The following is a 17,896-nucleotide window of genomic DNA, read 5'->3' as shown; positions in this document are numbered from 1 at the left end:
ATCAATCTCACCACCATTTCCACCCCTTTTTCAGCTACTCTAGAATGCCAACTTTCATAAAAAGACTGTCCCCAATCTCTTCACTTCTCACTCCCTTCCATCTCCTTGAGCTCATAGAAACCTGGATTTCCCCTTCCAACACTGTAGCCTTAATTTTCAAAAGTGGTTAATGATTTTGGGTACCTCACTTTTTAGGTGCCCAACTTGAGAAACCCAAAGGGGCCTGGTTTTCAGAGGGTGGGTGCTCAGTCCTTCTGAAAACCAGTCCCCTTTAAGGTGTCTCCAATTAGGCACCCAAAATCACTAGCTATTTGGGAAAACATAGGCCAGTATGTTTGTCGCTATTCTTTCTTATGGCAGCCTTTCTTTCTCTCACACCCTCCACTCTGAGGGCTCGTCTACACAAACACTTAGTTGGCAGCAAGCTGGGATGTGAATCTACCCCTCACTAGCCTGTGTACAGTAAGTGTCCATGTGGACGCTGCTGCTGTGCTCCCAAGTGTGTTTTAATGTGCTCCTGTTTCAAAGCAGTGTAGATCAAAGCATACTAGGGAATTTTTAGAGTAATGCAGCAGGATCCACATGGACACTTAGAGCGCGGCAGGGTAGATTCACATTCCAGCTTACCATGAACTAAGTGTTCATGTAGACAAGTCCTGAGATGCCTCCCAAGGGCTACCGTGGAGGTGGCTAGGTTCTCCTTTCCTGTTGTTAGTAGCTGGTTCCTCTTTCTCACTTCATTTCCATCTTTTATCAACACCCCATTCAAATCCTCTCTTCCCTTCCTCTCAAAGATGAGATCATCCACTACCCAATGGACTCATTGCTCTTCTTCATCTCATCACAAACCCTCATGCACTTCTTTGAGGAGTTCATCTTTCATGATGGTGTCCTACCTAGTCCCTTTAGCTTCCCACCTCACCATCTCATTTGACTTATATACTTCATTTGCATTAAAGACACATTAATAATACAAATCATGCATCTAAAACTACATATATTGACCATATATCTTGTACACTGATTACCTTCTTAGATTGCAAACTCTTTGAGGGCAGGGAGTGCATCTTCCTATGGATCTGTTTGCTGCCCTGAACAATCCTCATATTGCGCTATAAATAACAAATGTTATAACCTGATAAGGTGCTCCATTCTGATAGGAATCTGCACCACTAAAGAGGTAACATGCTCATTAGTGTACGGGAAGGGGCACTTGGAATTACTCTCTACTGATCACCTCTAACTTTGAAATCAACTGATTTTAGAAAGAAAACATACTATTGTTTTTTGATGCAATGTGTTGCATGAATTTCTAATTCTGATTACAGACAATTGCTATTGTCTTAAAAACTTAGAGGTTGTTTTCAAAGATGAAGGTAGGTAGGTGCCACTAAAGTGAAATAAAACAAACCTTTGACCTCACATCCCTTTTTTGTTAGGTTTCTGTCTGATGCAAGGGAAGTGCTGCCTCTCCATTCCAACTGCTCTGTAAGTGCTGATGTTCGCCCATTTAACACTACTGAACATTTAATGCTACCAAAGAATACGTAAGTGATCTGCATGTGATGAAGGTTAAAAGTTTGAACAGAAAATTAAAACAAAGCCTTACATGTGTAAAATATCTAGAGAACATTTGTCATTCCATGGCTGGTGCAGCAAGAAGGCTTTTAAAGCTAATGAGGCTCTTGGAACAAGGAGATAGGGGCACCACACAGGATCTGAAATAGAAGAAGGGAAGTTGGGAGGGAAATGAGTCATATTGAAGATCTATGAATGGCTAATAACACAGCATTTAACAATTATAAAATGTATAGGTAGCTGCATGTACCATAAAATATTAGATGTTGGGCCAGATTTTAACCCCAGATGTACAGCATGGATCACTACACCTGAAAGTCTGTTGCTACACATGAGCAAAAAAAGATTTTCTTGGAGATATAGTTACTCCCTAGACATTTACAATCAAAACCTGGTCTCCTGAGTTTTTTGCTTTTAGTTTAGTTAAAATCTGGTTGCAAACAAACTTGCAAAGTAAAACTGAAATTTGAGTTAAGCAGAGATGCATGTGGCAGATGCTTCAATAAGCCAGATATGAAAGAAATTCACATAAGATATGCCAGAATGCATCATCATTACACATCACAATTACCAGGATAATTGAGTCTTTATCAGTGCATTCAGGAATATCTGCAGTGAAAACAGGAAGCATCAATAGGGCTTTATAGGGAGAGAATTAAATTAAACATATATCTATACTGAATGTAAAAAGTATGGTCAGTGGGGGATACTTGTGTTTAACTATGGCCATAAAAAATCAGACTGGTGGTCCATCTAGTCTGGTATCCAGTCTCTGACACCAATAAAATGCTCCAGAGAAAGGGGTTAGATTTCCTGTCCTAGAAAATTATTGAATAATCTGCTCCTATGGGAAGTTTCTTTTTAACCTCCACCTATTAGTGGTTGGTAATATACTGAACTACGATGATTTTTATTTCTTGTATTTGCTATCATATCTCGTATAACCTGTGGATTTTTTCATCATTGCTATAAATGTTTAATCCTTTTTTGAAATCACACCACATTCTTGAACTCAGTGATACCTTGTCCTTTAAGTGACATAAATATGCATTTATAAAGTTTCATTTTCAGGTCTCAAAAGATCATTTATGGTAACTAAAATATCCTTCAAGGATGCTGATTGCACTGTTACTGGCCTTTCATCAAAACTATAGCCTTCATAATACCAGGAAAAAGCAATTCGTTTTTTATTTTAGACAAAGTTAGCAAAGTATATTAAATCAGAATATCTATCAAATACAGCACCAAATTATCATACCCTTACTCTCATTGAGTAATACCTTACTCAACATGTAGTCCCAATGATTTTAATGGGACTGGCCCACAATTTGAAAACTCTGGATCAGCTTCAACTCAGGATTTTATATATTAACCATTTTAGAGGCACAGTTCACTCCAAAGACAAAAAAATGTAAAAGCAATTTTTTTGTAAGAACATATGCTAGCTAAAAGCATTGTAAAAAGTCAAACAACAAGGCTGTCACAAACTGATGCACTTCTACAATTTCACGGAAACATACACTCTGGCCATCCATTGAACCAATCTATGAACAGGATTTAAACTCATAGCAGTATAACATAAGCAGTTTTTCATGCCATCTCAAACATGACTGAAGCTCATGCTGTGTATGTGAATGACTGATCTAATGCAATGAATTTATATATTAATTTGCTGCACATGTATGCAGATAACTCACGTTTTGCTTTTTTAGTTTTATTTAGAAATATCAAAAGCTGTATAAACTATTATACTACTCATCCATGTTTCCAAATTCCCTAGTAGTTGACTGCATCTTAAAAAAAGAAAATGCTCTAGTAAGTTAAATGTTTGTGAGCTACCTCATCTTCTGGCTTAGACTGATGTCAGTTTTGCTCTCAGTTCCACTAAAAGGGGTAAAATGTATTTTGCACACCTTTCCCAATGAAATATACTGCAGTCTGTAGCAAAAGGGAAACAATTCAAAGCACATGAGCATGAGGTGCTGTTGAGATCTCTCATACCAGTTAATTCTTGTTCATCCATTCTAAAACATGTTGACTTCATAGTTGTCTCTAGCACTCTGATGCAACCATCATCTGCCGCCAGGATCACTTTGTCTGAAGTACACCAATCCACATCCAGTATTCGAAAGGTGACATTTCTTCCACTTCTTAAACTGCTTACCATCTGCACCTTGAAATATTAAGACATTTTCACTTTTAGTAATGCTATTAATCATGGTAGATAAGAATCTGTGTTGTGCCTAAAGAGGCGCTTCACAGAATTGGCAAGAGAGGTGGAGTGGGAGGGGCTAAGGTGGCTTTGTACCCTCCTGATCCTGGAATGCTCTGGGGGCTGGAAAGACCCCTGGCATAATTTAGAGAGCCCTGTGGGCATGCCTAGGTAAGAGTAGGCTGCCCTAAGGGCCACAGCACTATTCAGAATCTCTACAGTGCTGTGTTCTGAGGCCCTGCCCTGATACATGCCCCCTGCCCCCATTCCTCACCCCCAGGTGCATGGGAAAGGATCTTTAGACAGCAGGTTAATTCTGCAGTGCCCGAACCAAATATAGTACTTTTCAGACCTCTTTACACTGCTCCAGTATACTAAAGTGGCCTTCAGTAAAGGGACCTCCAGCTCTTTTAGCTGGAGTGAGAATCTGACCCATTAAGATTCTCTTTTCTCTCCACATATACATATAATCTGGTAGAACTGAATGGGAAGTGAGAAGGGGAAGCAGCTATTCTGTAGCATGACAATGAAGCCCCACAACAGACACACAACAGGGTTGGAGCACCAAAGATCAGGAAGAAGTTCTGGAGACAGCGCTCAGAAGCTGTGGCTCTCCATAAGTTGTTTTCCCGAGGATTTTGACAGATTTTCAATTGGAAGTCAAAGAGCATGTTAAGGCTTCTACTTCCTCCATTCCCAAAAGGAGATAGGGAACAGCTGCAGGGAGGAATAACCAGTGGCATCAACCTTCCTCATATCATTCATGGAGGAGGGTCATAGTCTGTTCTGCCTGTAGAATCCATGGAGTTGAAGATCACATCTCCTCTCCCTAGGGAAGCATCCAGCTCTAATCACTACAGTGTCTATGGACCTCTGGAGGGAGGAATGCAACTCCAACTACATAAGATGAATCCCAGAATTTTTAAGAGCATTTTTCCCTAATACAGGATTTTCTTGCAGGAGAGGAGAAGAAGGGCCAATTTTAATATCAAGTGTCTGGCTTTCTCATATCCACTAATAAGTTAAGACCAAGATTTGAAGGTAACACAACTTCAGCATTCCATAAATGTAGATGTTTATTAAACAAAGTTTTGGAAGGGAGATTTTTGCTATTTCTAAGTGTGACCTCAAAACAATACATGCAACTGAAAATAACCAGAAGCGTGATAAATTGTACATTGCAATGGAGCATCAGCTTTCTTAGTGAAAGGCACTTTTCAACTGAAAACAACTTGAGAAAGCTTTAAGAGAACTAAAAGTCCTTTGTGAAAGGCTGGGTAACTATTATACAGATGTCAGCAATAGATTAAATATCATTTTAACCAGATTGCTTGTGCCCCTGACCTTCCCAAATTCAAAGCAGCAAAATTTGCACACAAGTGAACACTGATGTGAAATAGATGTGCACCTCTTTTGTGTCCCAAACTTCAGCTCCATCATTGTACATTGTTATCAGTTTTTGATTTCCTTTCCCAGGGGCAAAGCGTATTTTTCTCACCCAGCTTCGGTGTGTGGGGATCCCCCTGGGAACAAAAGGACAACAGGTTCAATTTAATTCTCAGGAACACAGGTTAATATAAATTCTCCCTCAAGCATTTACACTTTGATACTGTATAAATTTGTAGAACTAATCTTCCACGGCTATATAAACAGATGATTGGAAAAAAAAACCCCATAAAATATCAAAAATTGACAGTTCTGTTAAAAAAAAGAAGTGGTTGTGGGAAGGGAAAAAAGAATCTGAACGTTTGTATATCATTAGCTATCAAAATTTATTAATAAAAACAAGGTTACTTACCAGTAACTGATGTTCTTCGAGATGTGTTGCTCATGTTCATTCCACTATAGGTGTGTGCACACCTCCGAGCACGGTTACCCGGAACTATTTTCCTCCTAGCAGATCCCGCAGGGCTGGCTCCGACGCTCCCTGGAGTCCCATGCACATGCCACGGTATATGAGGCGCTGCTGGCCATACGCCCCCTCAGTCCCTTCTTTCTGCCAACTCCAGCAACGGAGACAGGGGGTGGGTTGTGGAATGGACATGAGCAACACATCTTGAAGAACATCAGTTACTGGTAAGTAACCTTGTTTTCTTCTATGAGTGCTTGCTCATGTCCATTCCACTATAGGTGACTAACAAGCAATACCTTTGGAGGTGGGTCGGACTTACCAGTGAGCTGCCCTCAGCACCGCTCTGCTGAATCCCGCGTCCTCTCTCGCCTGCTGGACAATGGGATTGTGGGATGTGAAGGTATGCACCGACGACCAGGTGGCAGCTTTGCAGATGTCCTGCAGGGGCACTCTCTCCAGGAAGGCTGTAGATGAGGCTTGAGCTCTGGTTGAGTGTGCTGTGATGGTTCCCGGAAGCGGCACCTTCGCCTGTTCGTAGCAGGACTTGATGCATGATGTAATCCACAAGGAGATGCGATGGTTGGAACAGGTGAGCCTTTCATTCGGTCGGCCACTGCAACATAGAGCTGCATTGATTTCCGGAACGGCTTTGTGCGCTCGATGTAGAAGGCCAGGGCTCGTCTCACGTCCAGCAAATACCATCTCCTCTCCTCCTCCGAACCGTGAGGTTTGGGAAAATACACAGGGAGAAAGATATCTTGGTTACAATGAAATTGGGAAACCCCCTTGAGTAGGAAGGCCGGATGCGGCCTCAGCTGAACCTTGTCCTTATAGAATACTGTATAAGTGGGCTCTGAGGTCAAGGCCCTAATCTCGGAGACCCTCCTGGCTGAGGTAATGGCCACCAGGAAGGCTACCTTCCATGAAAGGATGAGCAGAGGGCATGAAGCCATTCGTTCAGAGGGGCCCCATGAGTTTCGAGAGGACCAGGCTGAGATCCCAGGAAGGCACCGGGTCACGGACCTGTGGATAGAGCCTCTCCACCCCCTTGAGGAACCTGACCAACATGGGATGGGAGAACAGCGATCTCACCTTTAGTGGCTGATGGAAAGCCGAAATGGCCGCTAGGTGAACCTTCAATGTGGCCAGTGCCAGACCCTGGAGCTTTAGCTGGAGCAGGTACTCCAGGATCGCCTGTATAGGTGAGAGGCTGGGCGGAATACCCCGGGACTCCGCCCAACAGATAAACTGGCTCTACTTAGCCCGATACATGACCTGTGTAGAAGGCTTCCTGCTGCCAAGCAGGACTTGCTGGACCTGCACCGAGCAGGCTCTCTCTCCCTTCGTCAGTCACAGAGCCTCCAGGCCATGTGGTGCAGGGAGTCCAGGTCCGGGTGCAACAAGCGACCGTGGTCCTGGGATAGAAGGTCGTGTCGCCTCAGGAGCTCCATGGGTGGGGCGATTGAAAGATCCAGCCGCATGCTGAACCAGTGAATGTTAGCCGTGTCTACTACCAGGGTTCCTGGGGCAGGGTGAGTGAACAAATACTCAAACTCCTCGGCCAGGACGTAATATTTTTTCTCGGCCACCTTTGACATAGGGGCGACCGAGGAAGGTTTGGGGTCCTTTACAATCTTAAGGACCCTTTCGTGGACTGGGAGGGCCACTCTCGCTGGGGCAGCCGCCACCACCACATTAAAGAGGCTATCTTCGGCCTCTTTTAACTCCTTCACCTCCAGCCCCAAGTTGGAGGCCACCCTCTTGAGCAGCTCCTGGTGCGCCCTGAAATCCTCCAGTAGCACTGAGTGGTCCCAGGAGACTGCCTCATGAGGTGAGGAGGAAGAAGACTGCCGAGGTGCGTCCTGCGGGTGCGCCCCCTCCTGGAGAAGGGTTGCACCTGTTGAGGGGCCCTCCATGGGGTCCGACTCCTCGTCCGAGGAGTGTTGTCTATGGGCCTTCTCCTGTGCCGGAGGCACGGACTGCACCCCCAATGACATAATGGATTGGGGCCCCAGCCCCACCTGGATACCCCATGGGGCCCAGTAAGGCCATTGTTGCAGCCATTGTCCCTGGGGCCAACTCGGGGCTGACTGCGCCACAGGCTGTGATGCTTTGTGGGGGCATCAGCTTGCCCGATGACTGTCTCCCTGGGAAACCCCGAGTCATCCACATAGAGGCCCTGGACCGGTGGTGCCGTTTACGTCCTCGGTCCCGGGCACCCTTCGGTGCTGGGTTCCGTCCTCTCGACACCTCCGACTTGGAGGATGATGAGGACTGCCTCCGTCGCCGCGAGCACTGCTGACAAATGGAAGAGCTAGAAGAGCTGAAGAGCTAGAGGTACCGGAGTGTCATCTCAGTACCGATGATTTCCGCTTCCACTTGCCTTGCAGTCCTGCAGAAACTTGGTGACCGAGGTTGGCGCCACTCAGAACTCGTCAGTGCCAAGCCGGACTCCGGCAACCTGGTTCTGCGTCGTGGACTGCGTGGTGCTGGGTCCTTCTCCGGTGACCGGTTTCCGCGCTGTCTCAGTGCAGATAAACTCCTCGGTGCCGGATCATCTGATGGTCGATGTCAACGTCGTCGGGGATCGATGTCGGCGCTGAGAGGGAGACTCCGCGTCCTATGCTGGAGCAGGTCACCTCAAGGATGCTGACCTGGAGTGACTACTGGGGGCATGGCTCTGCTCTACCCTCAGAGACTGTCCGGCAGGAGATCTTCCTCCCTGTACCAGGGATCTCCACCGCCATTAAGGGGGACCCAATGCAGGTTTCCCCCGTGACACCGGCCCCTTCTCCCTCGGCAGAGGGGGGCGGGGCGGAGGTGGCGTAGGCAAGGCCAACAAGGCTCTTGCCACCTGAAAAGCCTCCGGTGTCAACGGCGTCGGCAGGGGCACTCCCCCACTCCTGCAAGTCGGGGGACGCTCCATGACTGGAAACAGAGGCACTGGAGAAGACTTGACGAGCCGGGTTCGGTGCATCTCCAAACTTGACCCTGCCCATACCGGCAGGGCACAGGAGTGTCCATGCTCCGCACGCTGCTTCTTCCTCTTTGGTGCTGGCGATGTTGCGCGGTGCTGAGTCAAGGATGGTGCCGGCGGTGAGCTCTATAGCGAGGTCACGCTCAGTACCGAGGTGGAGCAGGTGGCCTAGAACACCAGGCGGAGCGCTGCTTCCATTAACAGGGCTTTCAACTGGATTTCTCAGTCCTTTTGAGTCCTCGGTTTGAAAGCCCTGCAAATCTTATACTTCTTTTTTCTGTGGGCTTCCCCCAAGCACTTAAGGCAGTGGTCGTGGGGGTCACTGAGTAGGAAGGCCTTTCTGCAAGAGGCACACGGCTTGCATCCAGGTAACCGGGGCATAGCCCGGCTGCTTGAAATCCTTGCAGGGACTTGTCTTATCTCTAACTACTCTTAACAACACTTAACAACTACTTAACTAACTAAAACTAACTTAAAATATCAAACAAGTCCAAACAAGGGGAATAGTACTTGCTGAGAGCAAGGCTAGTTCCAGCAACCGTCACGGGCGGAAAGAAGGAACTGAGGGGGCATAGGGCCGGCAGCGCCTCATATACCGCGGCATGTGTGCAGGGTTCCAGGGGGCGCTGGAGCTGGCCCTACAGGATGTGCTAAGGGGAAAAAAGTTCCGGGTAACCGTGCACGGAGGCGTGCACACACTACAGTGGAATGGATATGAGCAAGCACTCGAAGAAGAATAATCTTGCTTGGATTAAACAAAATGGGCCAGATCTTTGGTAGGTGTGAATGATCATCAGGTTCATTTAAGTCAGTGGCGCTACACCGATTTACAGCAGCTGAGAACATTCTATATTGCAAAACCAAAACTTAATGGTAACTTTGGTACAAGTGATCATGACATGATCACATTTATAATGTCAAGACCAGTGATGTATACACTTGGTGCTTTAAAAGGACCAATTTCACAAAGCTGAAACCAATTATGAGCAAAATCAAATGGGAAGAAGAATTTAATCAGAAAAATGTGAACGATAACTGGGAATTATCTCAGGACACTTTACTAGAAGCTCCAAAAGCCAGAATCCCACAATTGAGGCAGATAGTCATTTTGGTTACAAAAAGACCTGGTTTAGAGGGTAAGTGAAGGCAGCTATAAAAAAAAATAATTATATAACAAATAGAAGAAAGGAGTGACTTGATTACAGTCTATAAGTACATGGGGAACTAATATTTGATAACATGTTCTTCAATCCAGCAGAGAAAGATATAACAAGATCCAATGACTAGACATTGAAGCGAGGTAAATGCAAACTAAAAATAAGATGTAAATTTTGAACAGTGAGGGTAAATAACACAGGAGCAATTTACCAAGGGTCATGGTGGATTCTCTGCCATTATTTTGGGGGAAGTTCTATGGCCTGTGTTATACAGGAGGTCAGACTAGATGATGACAAAGGTTCCTTCTGGCACTGGAGTTATGAATTTATGAATATGGCCCAACATCTCTTTGGTTAATCACTAAATGCTCTGCTAGGACATGACTGAGAATTTTCGTTTTAAAAATACAACCTTGAATAGTTATCTCAGACAACACACAATCATCCACAGAAAAAAAAATGAATTACAAATGTTTTACCATTCCTTCATTTTATATAAATTAGTGAGATTTTATTCACACTCATACCTGGATACTCTTGCTTTCAAATCCCAGAAGTTTAAATTTCCATCGACATCTCCGAGAACCAACGTATCTCCTTTCCATGCGATACAAGTAATGCTACCCATGCTTCCCTGAAAATATTTTAGAAGACGAATAAAACTGTGTAATTAATAGTAGCATACTTAGGCATAAACATATCAATACTGATATTTCCTCTTTTTCCACATTAGATAAATCTAATGGGCCAAATTCTTCTCTGATTCAACAAAGCAATTCAGTTGAATTTAATGGAGTTGTTCTGGGTCAGAGGGCAGAATCTGCCACATCATAATTCTGAAGACCTTTTTGCACTGAATGAAGTGTTTTGTATTATCAGTAGTGCCATGCTAATTTCACAGCAGTGAAAAATGCATCACAGACCGTGAAATTGGCCCTTCCCTATGAAATCTGATCTCCCCTGTGCTGCTGGGAGTGCCCCAGCCAGGGGCCCCTAGCTGGTAGTCTCAGCTAGGCTGGGGTTCTCCCAGCAGCATGGGAGAGACCGGAAGCCTGCTCTGACTGCAGGAATCTCCAGGTCTGCTGCCCAGCCCCGAGTTTCCTGCAGCAGTGGGAGGTACTGGAGGTAGATCTGATCTCCCCCATGTTGCTGGACGTGCCCCAGCCAGGGACCTCTACCGGCTAGTCCTGGCTGGGCTGGAGTGCTCCCAGCAGTACAGTGGACTCACATCCCTGCTGCATTCAGAGCCCAGTTCTGAAGGAAGTGAGCTTGGCAATCCTGCCATCGCTCTATAACAGGTTTGTGACCACCCTCCTGCCATTTTGGGTCAGAACCCCCACTGTGAAATTTCAGATGAAAACATCTGAAATCATGAAACTGACCAATTTTCACATCCTATTGCTGTGAAATTGACTAGAATGGACCATGAATTTTGTAGGGCCCTAAGTATCACCAATGATTTGGGTTTTAAAGCAACGAAAAGCTTTTGCATCGCTAGCTGCATGTAAACCCCAAATGACAGGACTCAATTACCAAACACTCACAGGACCAACATAAACTATACTAGGACACAGAAATAAGGGGATTCCAATTTGATAGATCAATTTATCTGAGCCTTCATGTCTGATGCAGGAAAGTGGCTGCACTTCAGAGAAGCAAAAAATTGTTAAGGGTCATAAAAAGAGAGCTCTGACCCATTACAAATCTGTAGCCAAGTAGAGTCTTCTCTGTTACAATTCATGACTTGATGTCAATAAAAAAGGAACTGCAATTGAACAAATGATTAACTTAATAAAGAGAAACTCACACCAAGGTTAATTATTAGAATGCAACATTCAATTTTTGAACACTGAAACAAAAATGTTTTAATCTAGTCTAAAATGATAAAAACTGTAATTAGTCTGCACCTAGATATTAATAGTTCTTGTTCTACAAATTGGTGTCAAGCTTTTTTTTAAATGGAGAAATATTGGATTTCTAATGTTGCAATATGTGTATTTTTAGGACGTATGAAGCCAAATAGTTTGTTTAAATAGATAGGGGTGTAAGTACCTGCAGAGCAAACTCCCTTCCTAGAGCAGGTAAGGAAGACTTCATCTTTCCTAGAGCAACCCAATTACTCTAGGAGTCACAGGTGAGAATAATCTTGGGTTTCAATCCTTCTCAGAGTATACATTGCTAACTATGCCCTATAATGTTTGGCTAGTAAAAACTAACTACTGGTCACTGGCGGCTAACCTGAGAATGTTACATGTCACTTATAGTTATGAGGGGTTACAGGGATCAATGGTTTAGCTACTAAATCACTGCATAACAATTGCACACGGATTTTATTTTTTCTGTCCCATGAAGAAAATATTAAGACTTAGCTATTGAACTTTTAGGATATTATTCTGCACTCTTCACTCAAGCAAACTTACATTCACTTCAGTAACAAGCCCTTAAGTAAGTAGACCTGCACATGCTAACTGCAAAAAGAACAACCAAACATAACATCTGCAACTTAAAATATCTTAAGAATGAAAATAAAAATAAATGGAAATTCACTGCCACTACAGATCTCTGATTAAAATACATAACTATGACCAGTAACAAAATTTTGTACTTAGGCATGCCACTCTAAGCTAAATGCAATCAAGTCTTGTTCAAGGTACAATTTAAAGCTCAAACATTTCCCCTTCCTAAACACCATCACGTCTTTAACATGCAGCACTGCACAATTGTTTAGCAGCATGTGACGGTATTTTGGGCAAAAGGTGGACTTCACTTTCTTGTGAAGGAGTAGTTATTGGCCACTACCAAAGGCACACTACCAGAACTGATCGACGTGTAATCTGATCTAGTGTTGCAAATCTTGTATTCCAGGACTATGACTGATGAATTGGTCACCACTGAAAATGAGAAAACAGACTTAGACTCCAATCCCAGAAACACTTGCTCAGGTGTTTAAATTTTTACACGTGAATAATTTCATTGAGTTAAATAAGGTTGTTATATATGTAAAGTTACTAATATGTATGTTTGCAGGATCAAGCCTAAATATGTTCATATTGAATGCAATTAACCTTTTAGTGAAACATTAAGGCTGAACAGTTAAAATCAAAAGCCACACAAAGCAAAAATTAAGGCTCTAACAGTAATGCTAACTTGTTCACTTTGCACATCTTGTATGTTTACTGGCATGTATCTTATTATTATGACAAATATATAATGTACACATTTAAACAGAAAAACAGAAATACTACATGTCCAAGTAAACTTTGCAATTAGAATACTAGAATCAGTCAGGAAGTGTAAAAATTAACTGTGCAACCTTAATGTTGCATACTAAATATATATATTTTTTTTACTTTTATTATCCTTGTAATTTTTAAAAGTAAGAGAAAGATTTCTCATGCTTAAAAGTCAACATTTCAGAGCTGACACATCACCCTGGTTGGGTCTGATGTGGAAGGTATGCAGCTATCTCACAAAATGGACAAGACTTCAGTAGGCTTGGATTAAAAAAAAACCCTCAGATGACCGCAGATACCCAACAACCCCTCCATGTGTCCCACTCCATCCAAAGACACAGACGTTCCCAGAAATACTTTTTAAATACAAACTATTTTAAAAGCATCTCCACCCCAAACCAAACAAAGGCTTTAGTGCTCAGTGAGGACCATGATTAGACCACATTTGAAACTTAATTTCAGCTGTTTTTGCAGGTTTGTATAAAAGAACATGACCCGATTTCCCCACAGAACAGTGAAATAAAGTATCTGCAAAATCAAAATCAGCTAAAAGTACTTTGCTCAAAATTTAAAGAAAAAAAATCACTTTCATGTAAAGAGCATGCTTAGAATTTTCAAAACGTATGCTGCTTTTTTGGGTTGTTTGTTAATTGGGGAAATAATGGAAATAGTTTTGCTATCTATAGCAGTTGCTAACAGATGCCTACTGCATGATCAACTTGGTTAACACTTGGGCTCATCATACATAGGTGAAACTACTGTTTTCCTAAACTAAACAGCATATACTTTTACATAAGTCTAAGATAAAAACATACAGCCACAAAATACATTCTACATTCAACATAAATGGAGTTTTCCTTTTTTTAAATGCTGTATTTACTATTTCCATAAGTACTATAAGTTCTATACTATTTCCATAACCTTCTATTTCTGTCTTCAGCTTTCTCTTATGCAAAATAAGGACACGATGAACAAAAATCCTCCATTGTTCTTTCCAAGTAAATATAGTGATTACATATATAACAAACTAATGTGCTCTTGCAAATCAGAGCACTGTTTGAATATTTACATAAAGTTATATAGTCCTACAAAATTTTAAAAAACCCAGTAATTTTAGTTTATGTTTTACATCTTATATTTTTGGTTTCTTGTTTTCAATTATAGATTTCTGGTAACTACTTGCCATTAAAATGCATAACCTTTGTTGTCAGTTGTTGGCTGTATGTGTTTTTTCCCAGTGTGTATGCTGTCCCAGCTCTGTGCAGATAGCCGATACAGCAGACCACAATTGGATTACCCAATAAGACCACAGATCTGTTTCAGTAACGAAGGTACTATGCCAGGTTTATTGTCAATAAGGCACGGTAAAAAGCGCCCCATACATGCTACATGTACACAATACATGTATGCCAGTGACAAGGCACCAGCTCGGTAAACAGCGGGACTTTCCATTCCTCACTAGGCCAGACAAAGATGCTTCCTCTGAGACCCTCTTTTATACACTGATACAAACAAGCTGTGTATCGCCCTTCTGATGTGTGTAATTGTCACCCTCTGACATGGTAAGATACCACCCTTTACCTCGTTCAGGATGGCTCGATCAAAACATCTCCAGCACTTTGTCACAACACATCTATCCATCACATTGTCAAAATATCTTTATCCAGCATATTATTAAGACATTTCTATCCATCACATTGTCATCCTGACTGTAAAGAGGTGTCCTTGTTATCTTTGAGGAGTGAGCTTGTACCGTTCCTGGTACTGGATGTTCTGGTACCACCTTTCAGAAATGTGCTTGCTGAGTGATCTGTGTGTAGTACTTCTTTATGAATGTGTGTTTTTGCAATACCAGCTCTGTTCTTGCCAGTTTCTGTGAACTTGCACGCAGGTTCACAGCCTGACTTCTGCTAACAGCAGAACAGCAGGGTTTGACTGCTACTTTAGCTCAGGCCTCATACCTGGCCTGTTATACTAGGCCTCACGCTCTCACTTTCTACTACACCCCTATAAATATTAATGGCATGCTATTTTCTGCAATAGTAGCTATGTACAGATTACAGCAATGATTAGACAAAAATACTGAACTCACATCAGGTGGAATTCTTGCACTGTCTTTTACCGAGTTTCCCTCCACTGTGAGATGATAAACCTGCCCATCAGTGTCTGTAAACACAAAGTGCTCTCTGGCAGAAATGTTCTGACTCAGCTCAGATTTACTTTCAGCCTCCTGTAATAAACTTTAAGATAAAGATAATGAGACAAAGGTGGATTTTTTTTTCTTGAAGTAGATATAAGAGGTCAGGTTTCCCCAATCAACTAATGCATAAAAATATACAGTAGATTGGAAGTGAGGGTTTTCCTTGAGAACAGACCACATAAATCCTGAAATAACAATTTGGTTTATACACTTATGACGGTGTACAAGTGGTAAATGAAAATTTTACTTCACGGGGTAGGCCATTAATGGATGTTGTGAACATCTTGGCAGCTGAGGGTACCTCCATCATGAAAGAGCATCTGGATTGAACATACCCAACAATTAGCACTACTAATGGGTGACAATCTGTAAAGTAAGAGAACTCATATGAAGAATAACTAATGCATTACCATATCATATGAAACAGTGATGGGCAATACCTGATCACAGAAGATTCTATACTGCTAAGTTCTGTATCAGATACGACCGTCTGTCGGGCCATGGCTTCACGGGCTGCAAGCTGTTTCTTTCTCAAGCTCTTCAAGTTATGAGAAGGTGACCATTCCTGTGAGAATTTTTAAATTAGGAAAATGGAAAACATGTCCCTTTTACTTCCTAAATGTATTAGTTAATGAAGATGCCCATTACAAATTTACTTCTCTGAAAAGATAACTATGCTTTAGAAGGGCATCTTTCCAAACTATGATTTCCTCCTTACTAGCCTATTTTGTGAGAGAAGAGTGAGGGGCGCAGAGATAGAACAGAATGTTTGTAGACAGGAATAAAAAACCAATTATATAATTTCAAGATTACAAATTTAATAACAATTTGTATTTCAAATGAGAAGCAACAGATTGGGTTCCTTACCAAAGCAGTCACGGTAGGGAAGTTTTTTGACATTTCTCTGAGAAGAGTACACGTCCTGACATCCCAGAGTTCCAGAGGCTTGTCTTTAAATACTACAGCTAAGTACTGCCTGAAATAAATTAGACCTTTACTACATTCCAGGTTATTTTTTAGTATTTTATTTTATACATTTTCTTGCTGGCATCATGTTGGTGGTGTTTTGTGGTTTTATTTATTTATGAAAGTAGATGGTGAAAAGACACTGAACAAATGTAAGCAGGCCCCAATCCTGCAACAAGGTTTGTGGAAATGGACTGCTGCACCCATTCAGAGCCCCCCTGACTTTCTTCAAGGGCACAAACGTCTGGAGTTCACTGCAGAATTAGGGCCTACATGATCCAAAACTTCTGGTTGCTATCATAGGTTAACAGTGCATGTTATGTGTTGAATTACTTTTGAAAACTGTTGTAAAAACAGATCCATACATTCACATGATCATATTTCCTGAAATATATAAATCCATAAGCCACAATTAATTAAAAAACATTATCATCTTAAGTTTCCTGACATATATGTAGACTGCCTAGAAGATAAAAATTTGAATTAAAGTGTGAATTTGTTAAACTTGATGTTGTTACATCAATCTCTTACCCAGCCAATTTAGGATCTGTACTACTCCGTAAATATTGTTATTTTAGATTTAAAACTTTTCATTTCAAAATCAGACTGCTAAGCCAAAGAAGAGCTGATAACAGTATTTAATAATTTGACAAAAACTCATGTACCTGAGATAATTGTTTAACAGACTCACTGTACAAATATTAATACGAGAAAACATAAAAGTGTTTAAAGATTAGCTACGTCAATGGGCTTTTAAAAAAAACTTTTTCTGATATTTTGATTTTGTTCTAGTACCATAAAACGAAGCTAATCTGATCTCAGGATTGCCTAGCTATAGAATTTATTCTCTCTCCCCCCATTGAAGATCCCTGCTGAGAACCAGGCTAGGCTGTAAGCTCTCCATATTTGAATGCTTATTATTATATAAAGAAATTGTTTGTTATCTTAAACAAAAACCTACAATAAAACATTTTACAGAGTTATTGTATTGAATCCAATACTGTTTAAATTACATTTACAAAGAAACAAAAAGTCAGAAGTAAAACTTCATACCACAGTCCTGTAGTGAATGGATATGGAATCCTCTTTTAAAAATTCATTTGCCACTTTTGCTTTCCAAAAAAAGTTATTCTTAAGGAATTTCCTGCCTTCATCCTGTGGAGAATTACTAGCCTGCAGTCTGCAGTTCAGGATCTTTGCCTTCCCATAAACACACAAGCAGATGCAGAGAAGCTCCTCTAGAGTTTATTCCCTCTTCCTGGGCAGTTTTCTGTCACACCACGGTTTGCAATGGACTTTGCAAAGTAATTTTTTTATGACTTGGATACTACCTGTTGTGGGTTTTTTGTATAACTGGTGTGTTGTACATTTTAAAAGTAAAATTCACATTTTGATAGCATGTAAGTTATTAACTCTACCTTGTCCCTAAATCTGGAGGTATTATAGCCTCTTTCCTAACGCTCCTTAATCTATGGCCAATCAAACTGTTTCTTTCTTGTTCTCAACTGATAATCTTCTGCATCTTCAGACTGGACCTATTAATTTGTAACTGTGTTGGCAATTACAGGGTCTAACTGTTAAGTGCTGTGCAAAACACACAGGAAGACACAGATGTGCAACCTTGACCTTCTGATTTTATTTAAAGTTTAGAGTCTAAAAAGACCTTGAAACTCATGGAGAAACTCAAACTCTGCAAAAATGTACATAACCATTTTCTAGTG

At 41.8% G+C, this 17,896-nt stretch overlaps 1 protein-coding gene across 3 annotated transcripts in view; it reads right to left on the bottom strand.

The window, feature by feature from the left end:
- Positions 1-17,896, bottom strand: part of WDR11 (WD repeat domain 11) — a 70,109-nt gene that overhangs the window by 12,284 nt on the left and 39,929 nt on the right. For all 3 annotated transcript variants that reach the window (XR_010922189.1, XM_067561335.1, XM_067561337.1), the window contains exons 14-20: positions 16,077-16,185; positions 15,650-15,774; positions 15,102-15,249; positions 10,304-10,410; positions 5,199-5,313; positions 3,580-3,751; positions 1,610-1,718 (exon numbers count right to left, since the gene is read on the bottom strand). Coding sequence is in view for 2 of the 3 variants with exons in the window: in XM_067561335.1 (XP_067417436.1) it covers positions 1,610-1,718; positions 3,580-3,751; positions 5,199-5,313; positions 10,304-10,410; positions 15,102-15,249; positions 15,650-15,774; positions 16,077-16,185 (885 nt within the window). In the remaining variant the exon portion in view is untranslated. The remainder of the gene's footprint in view (positions 1-1,609; positions 1,719-3,579; positions 3,752-5,198; positions 5,314-10,303; positions 10,411-15,101; positions 15,250-15,649; positions 15,775-16,076; positions 16,186-17,896) is intronic.

This window comes from Emydura macquarii, unplaced genomic scaffold (genome assembly GCF_026122565.2).
Source record: "Emydura macquarii macquarii isolate MOO-44397 ecotype Brisbane River unplaced genomic scaffold, CSIRO-AGI_Emac_v2 contig_2372, whole genome shotgun sequence".
Lineage (NCBI taxonomy): Eukaryota > Metazoa > Chordata > Testudines > Chelidae > Emydura > Emydura macquarii.
This window is presented reverse-complemented; position numbering and strand designations above follow the sequence as displayed.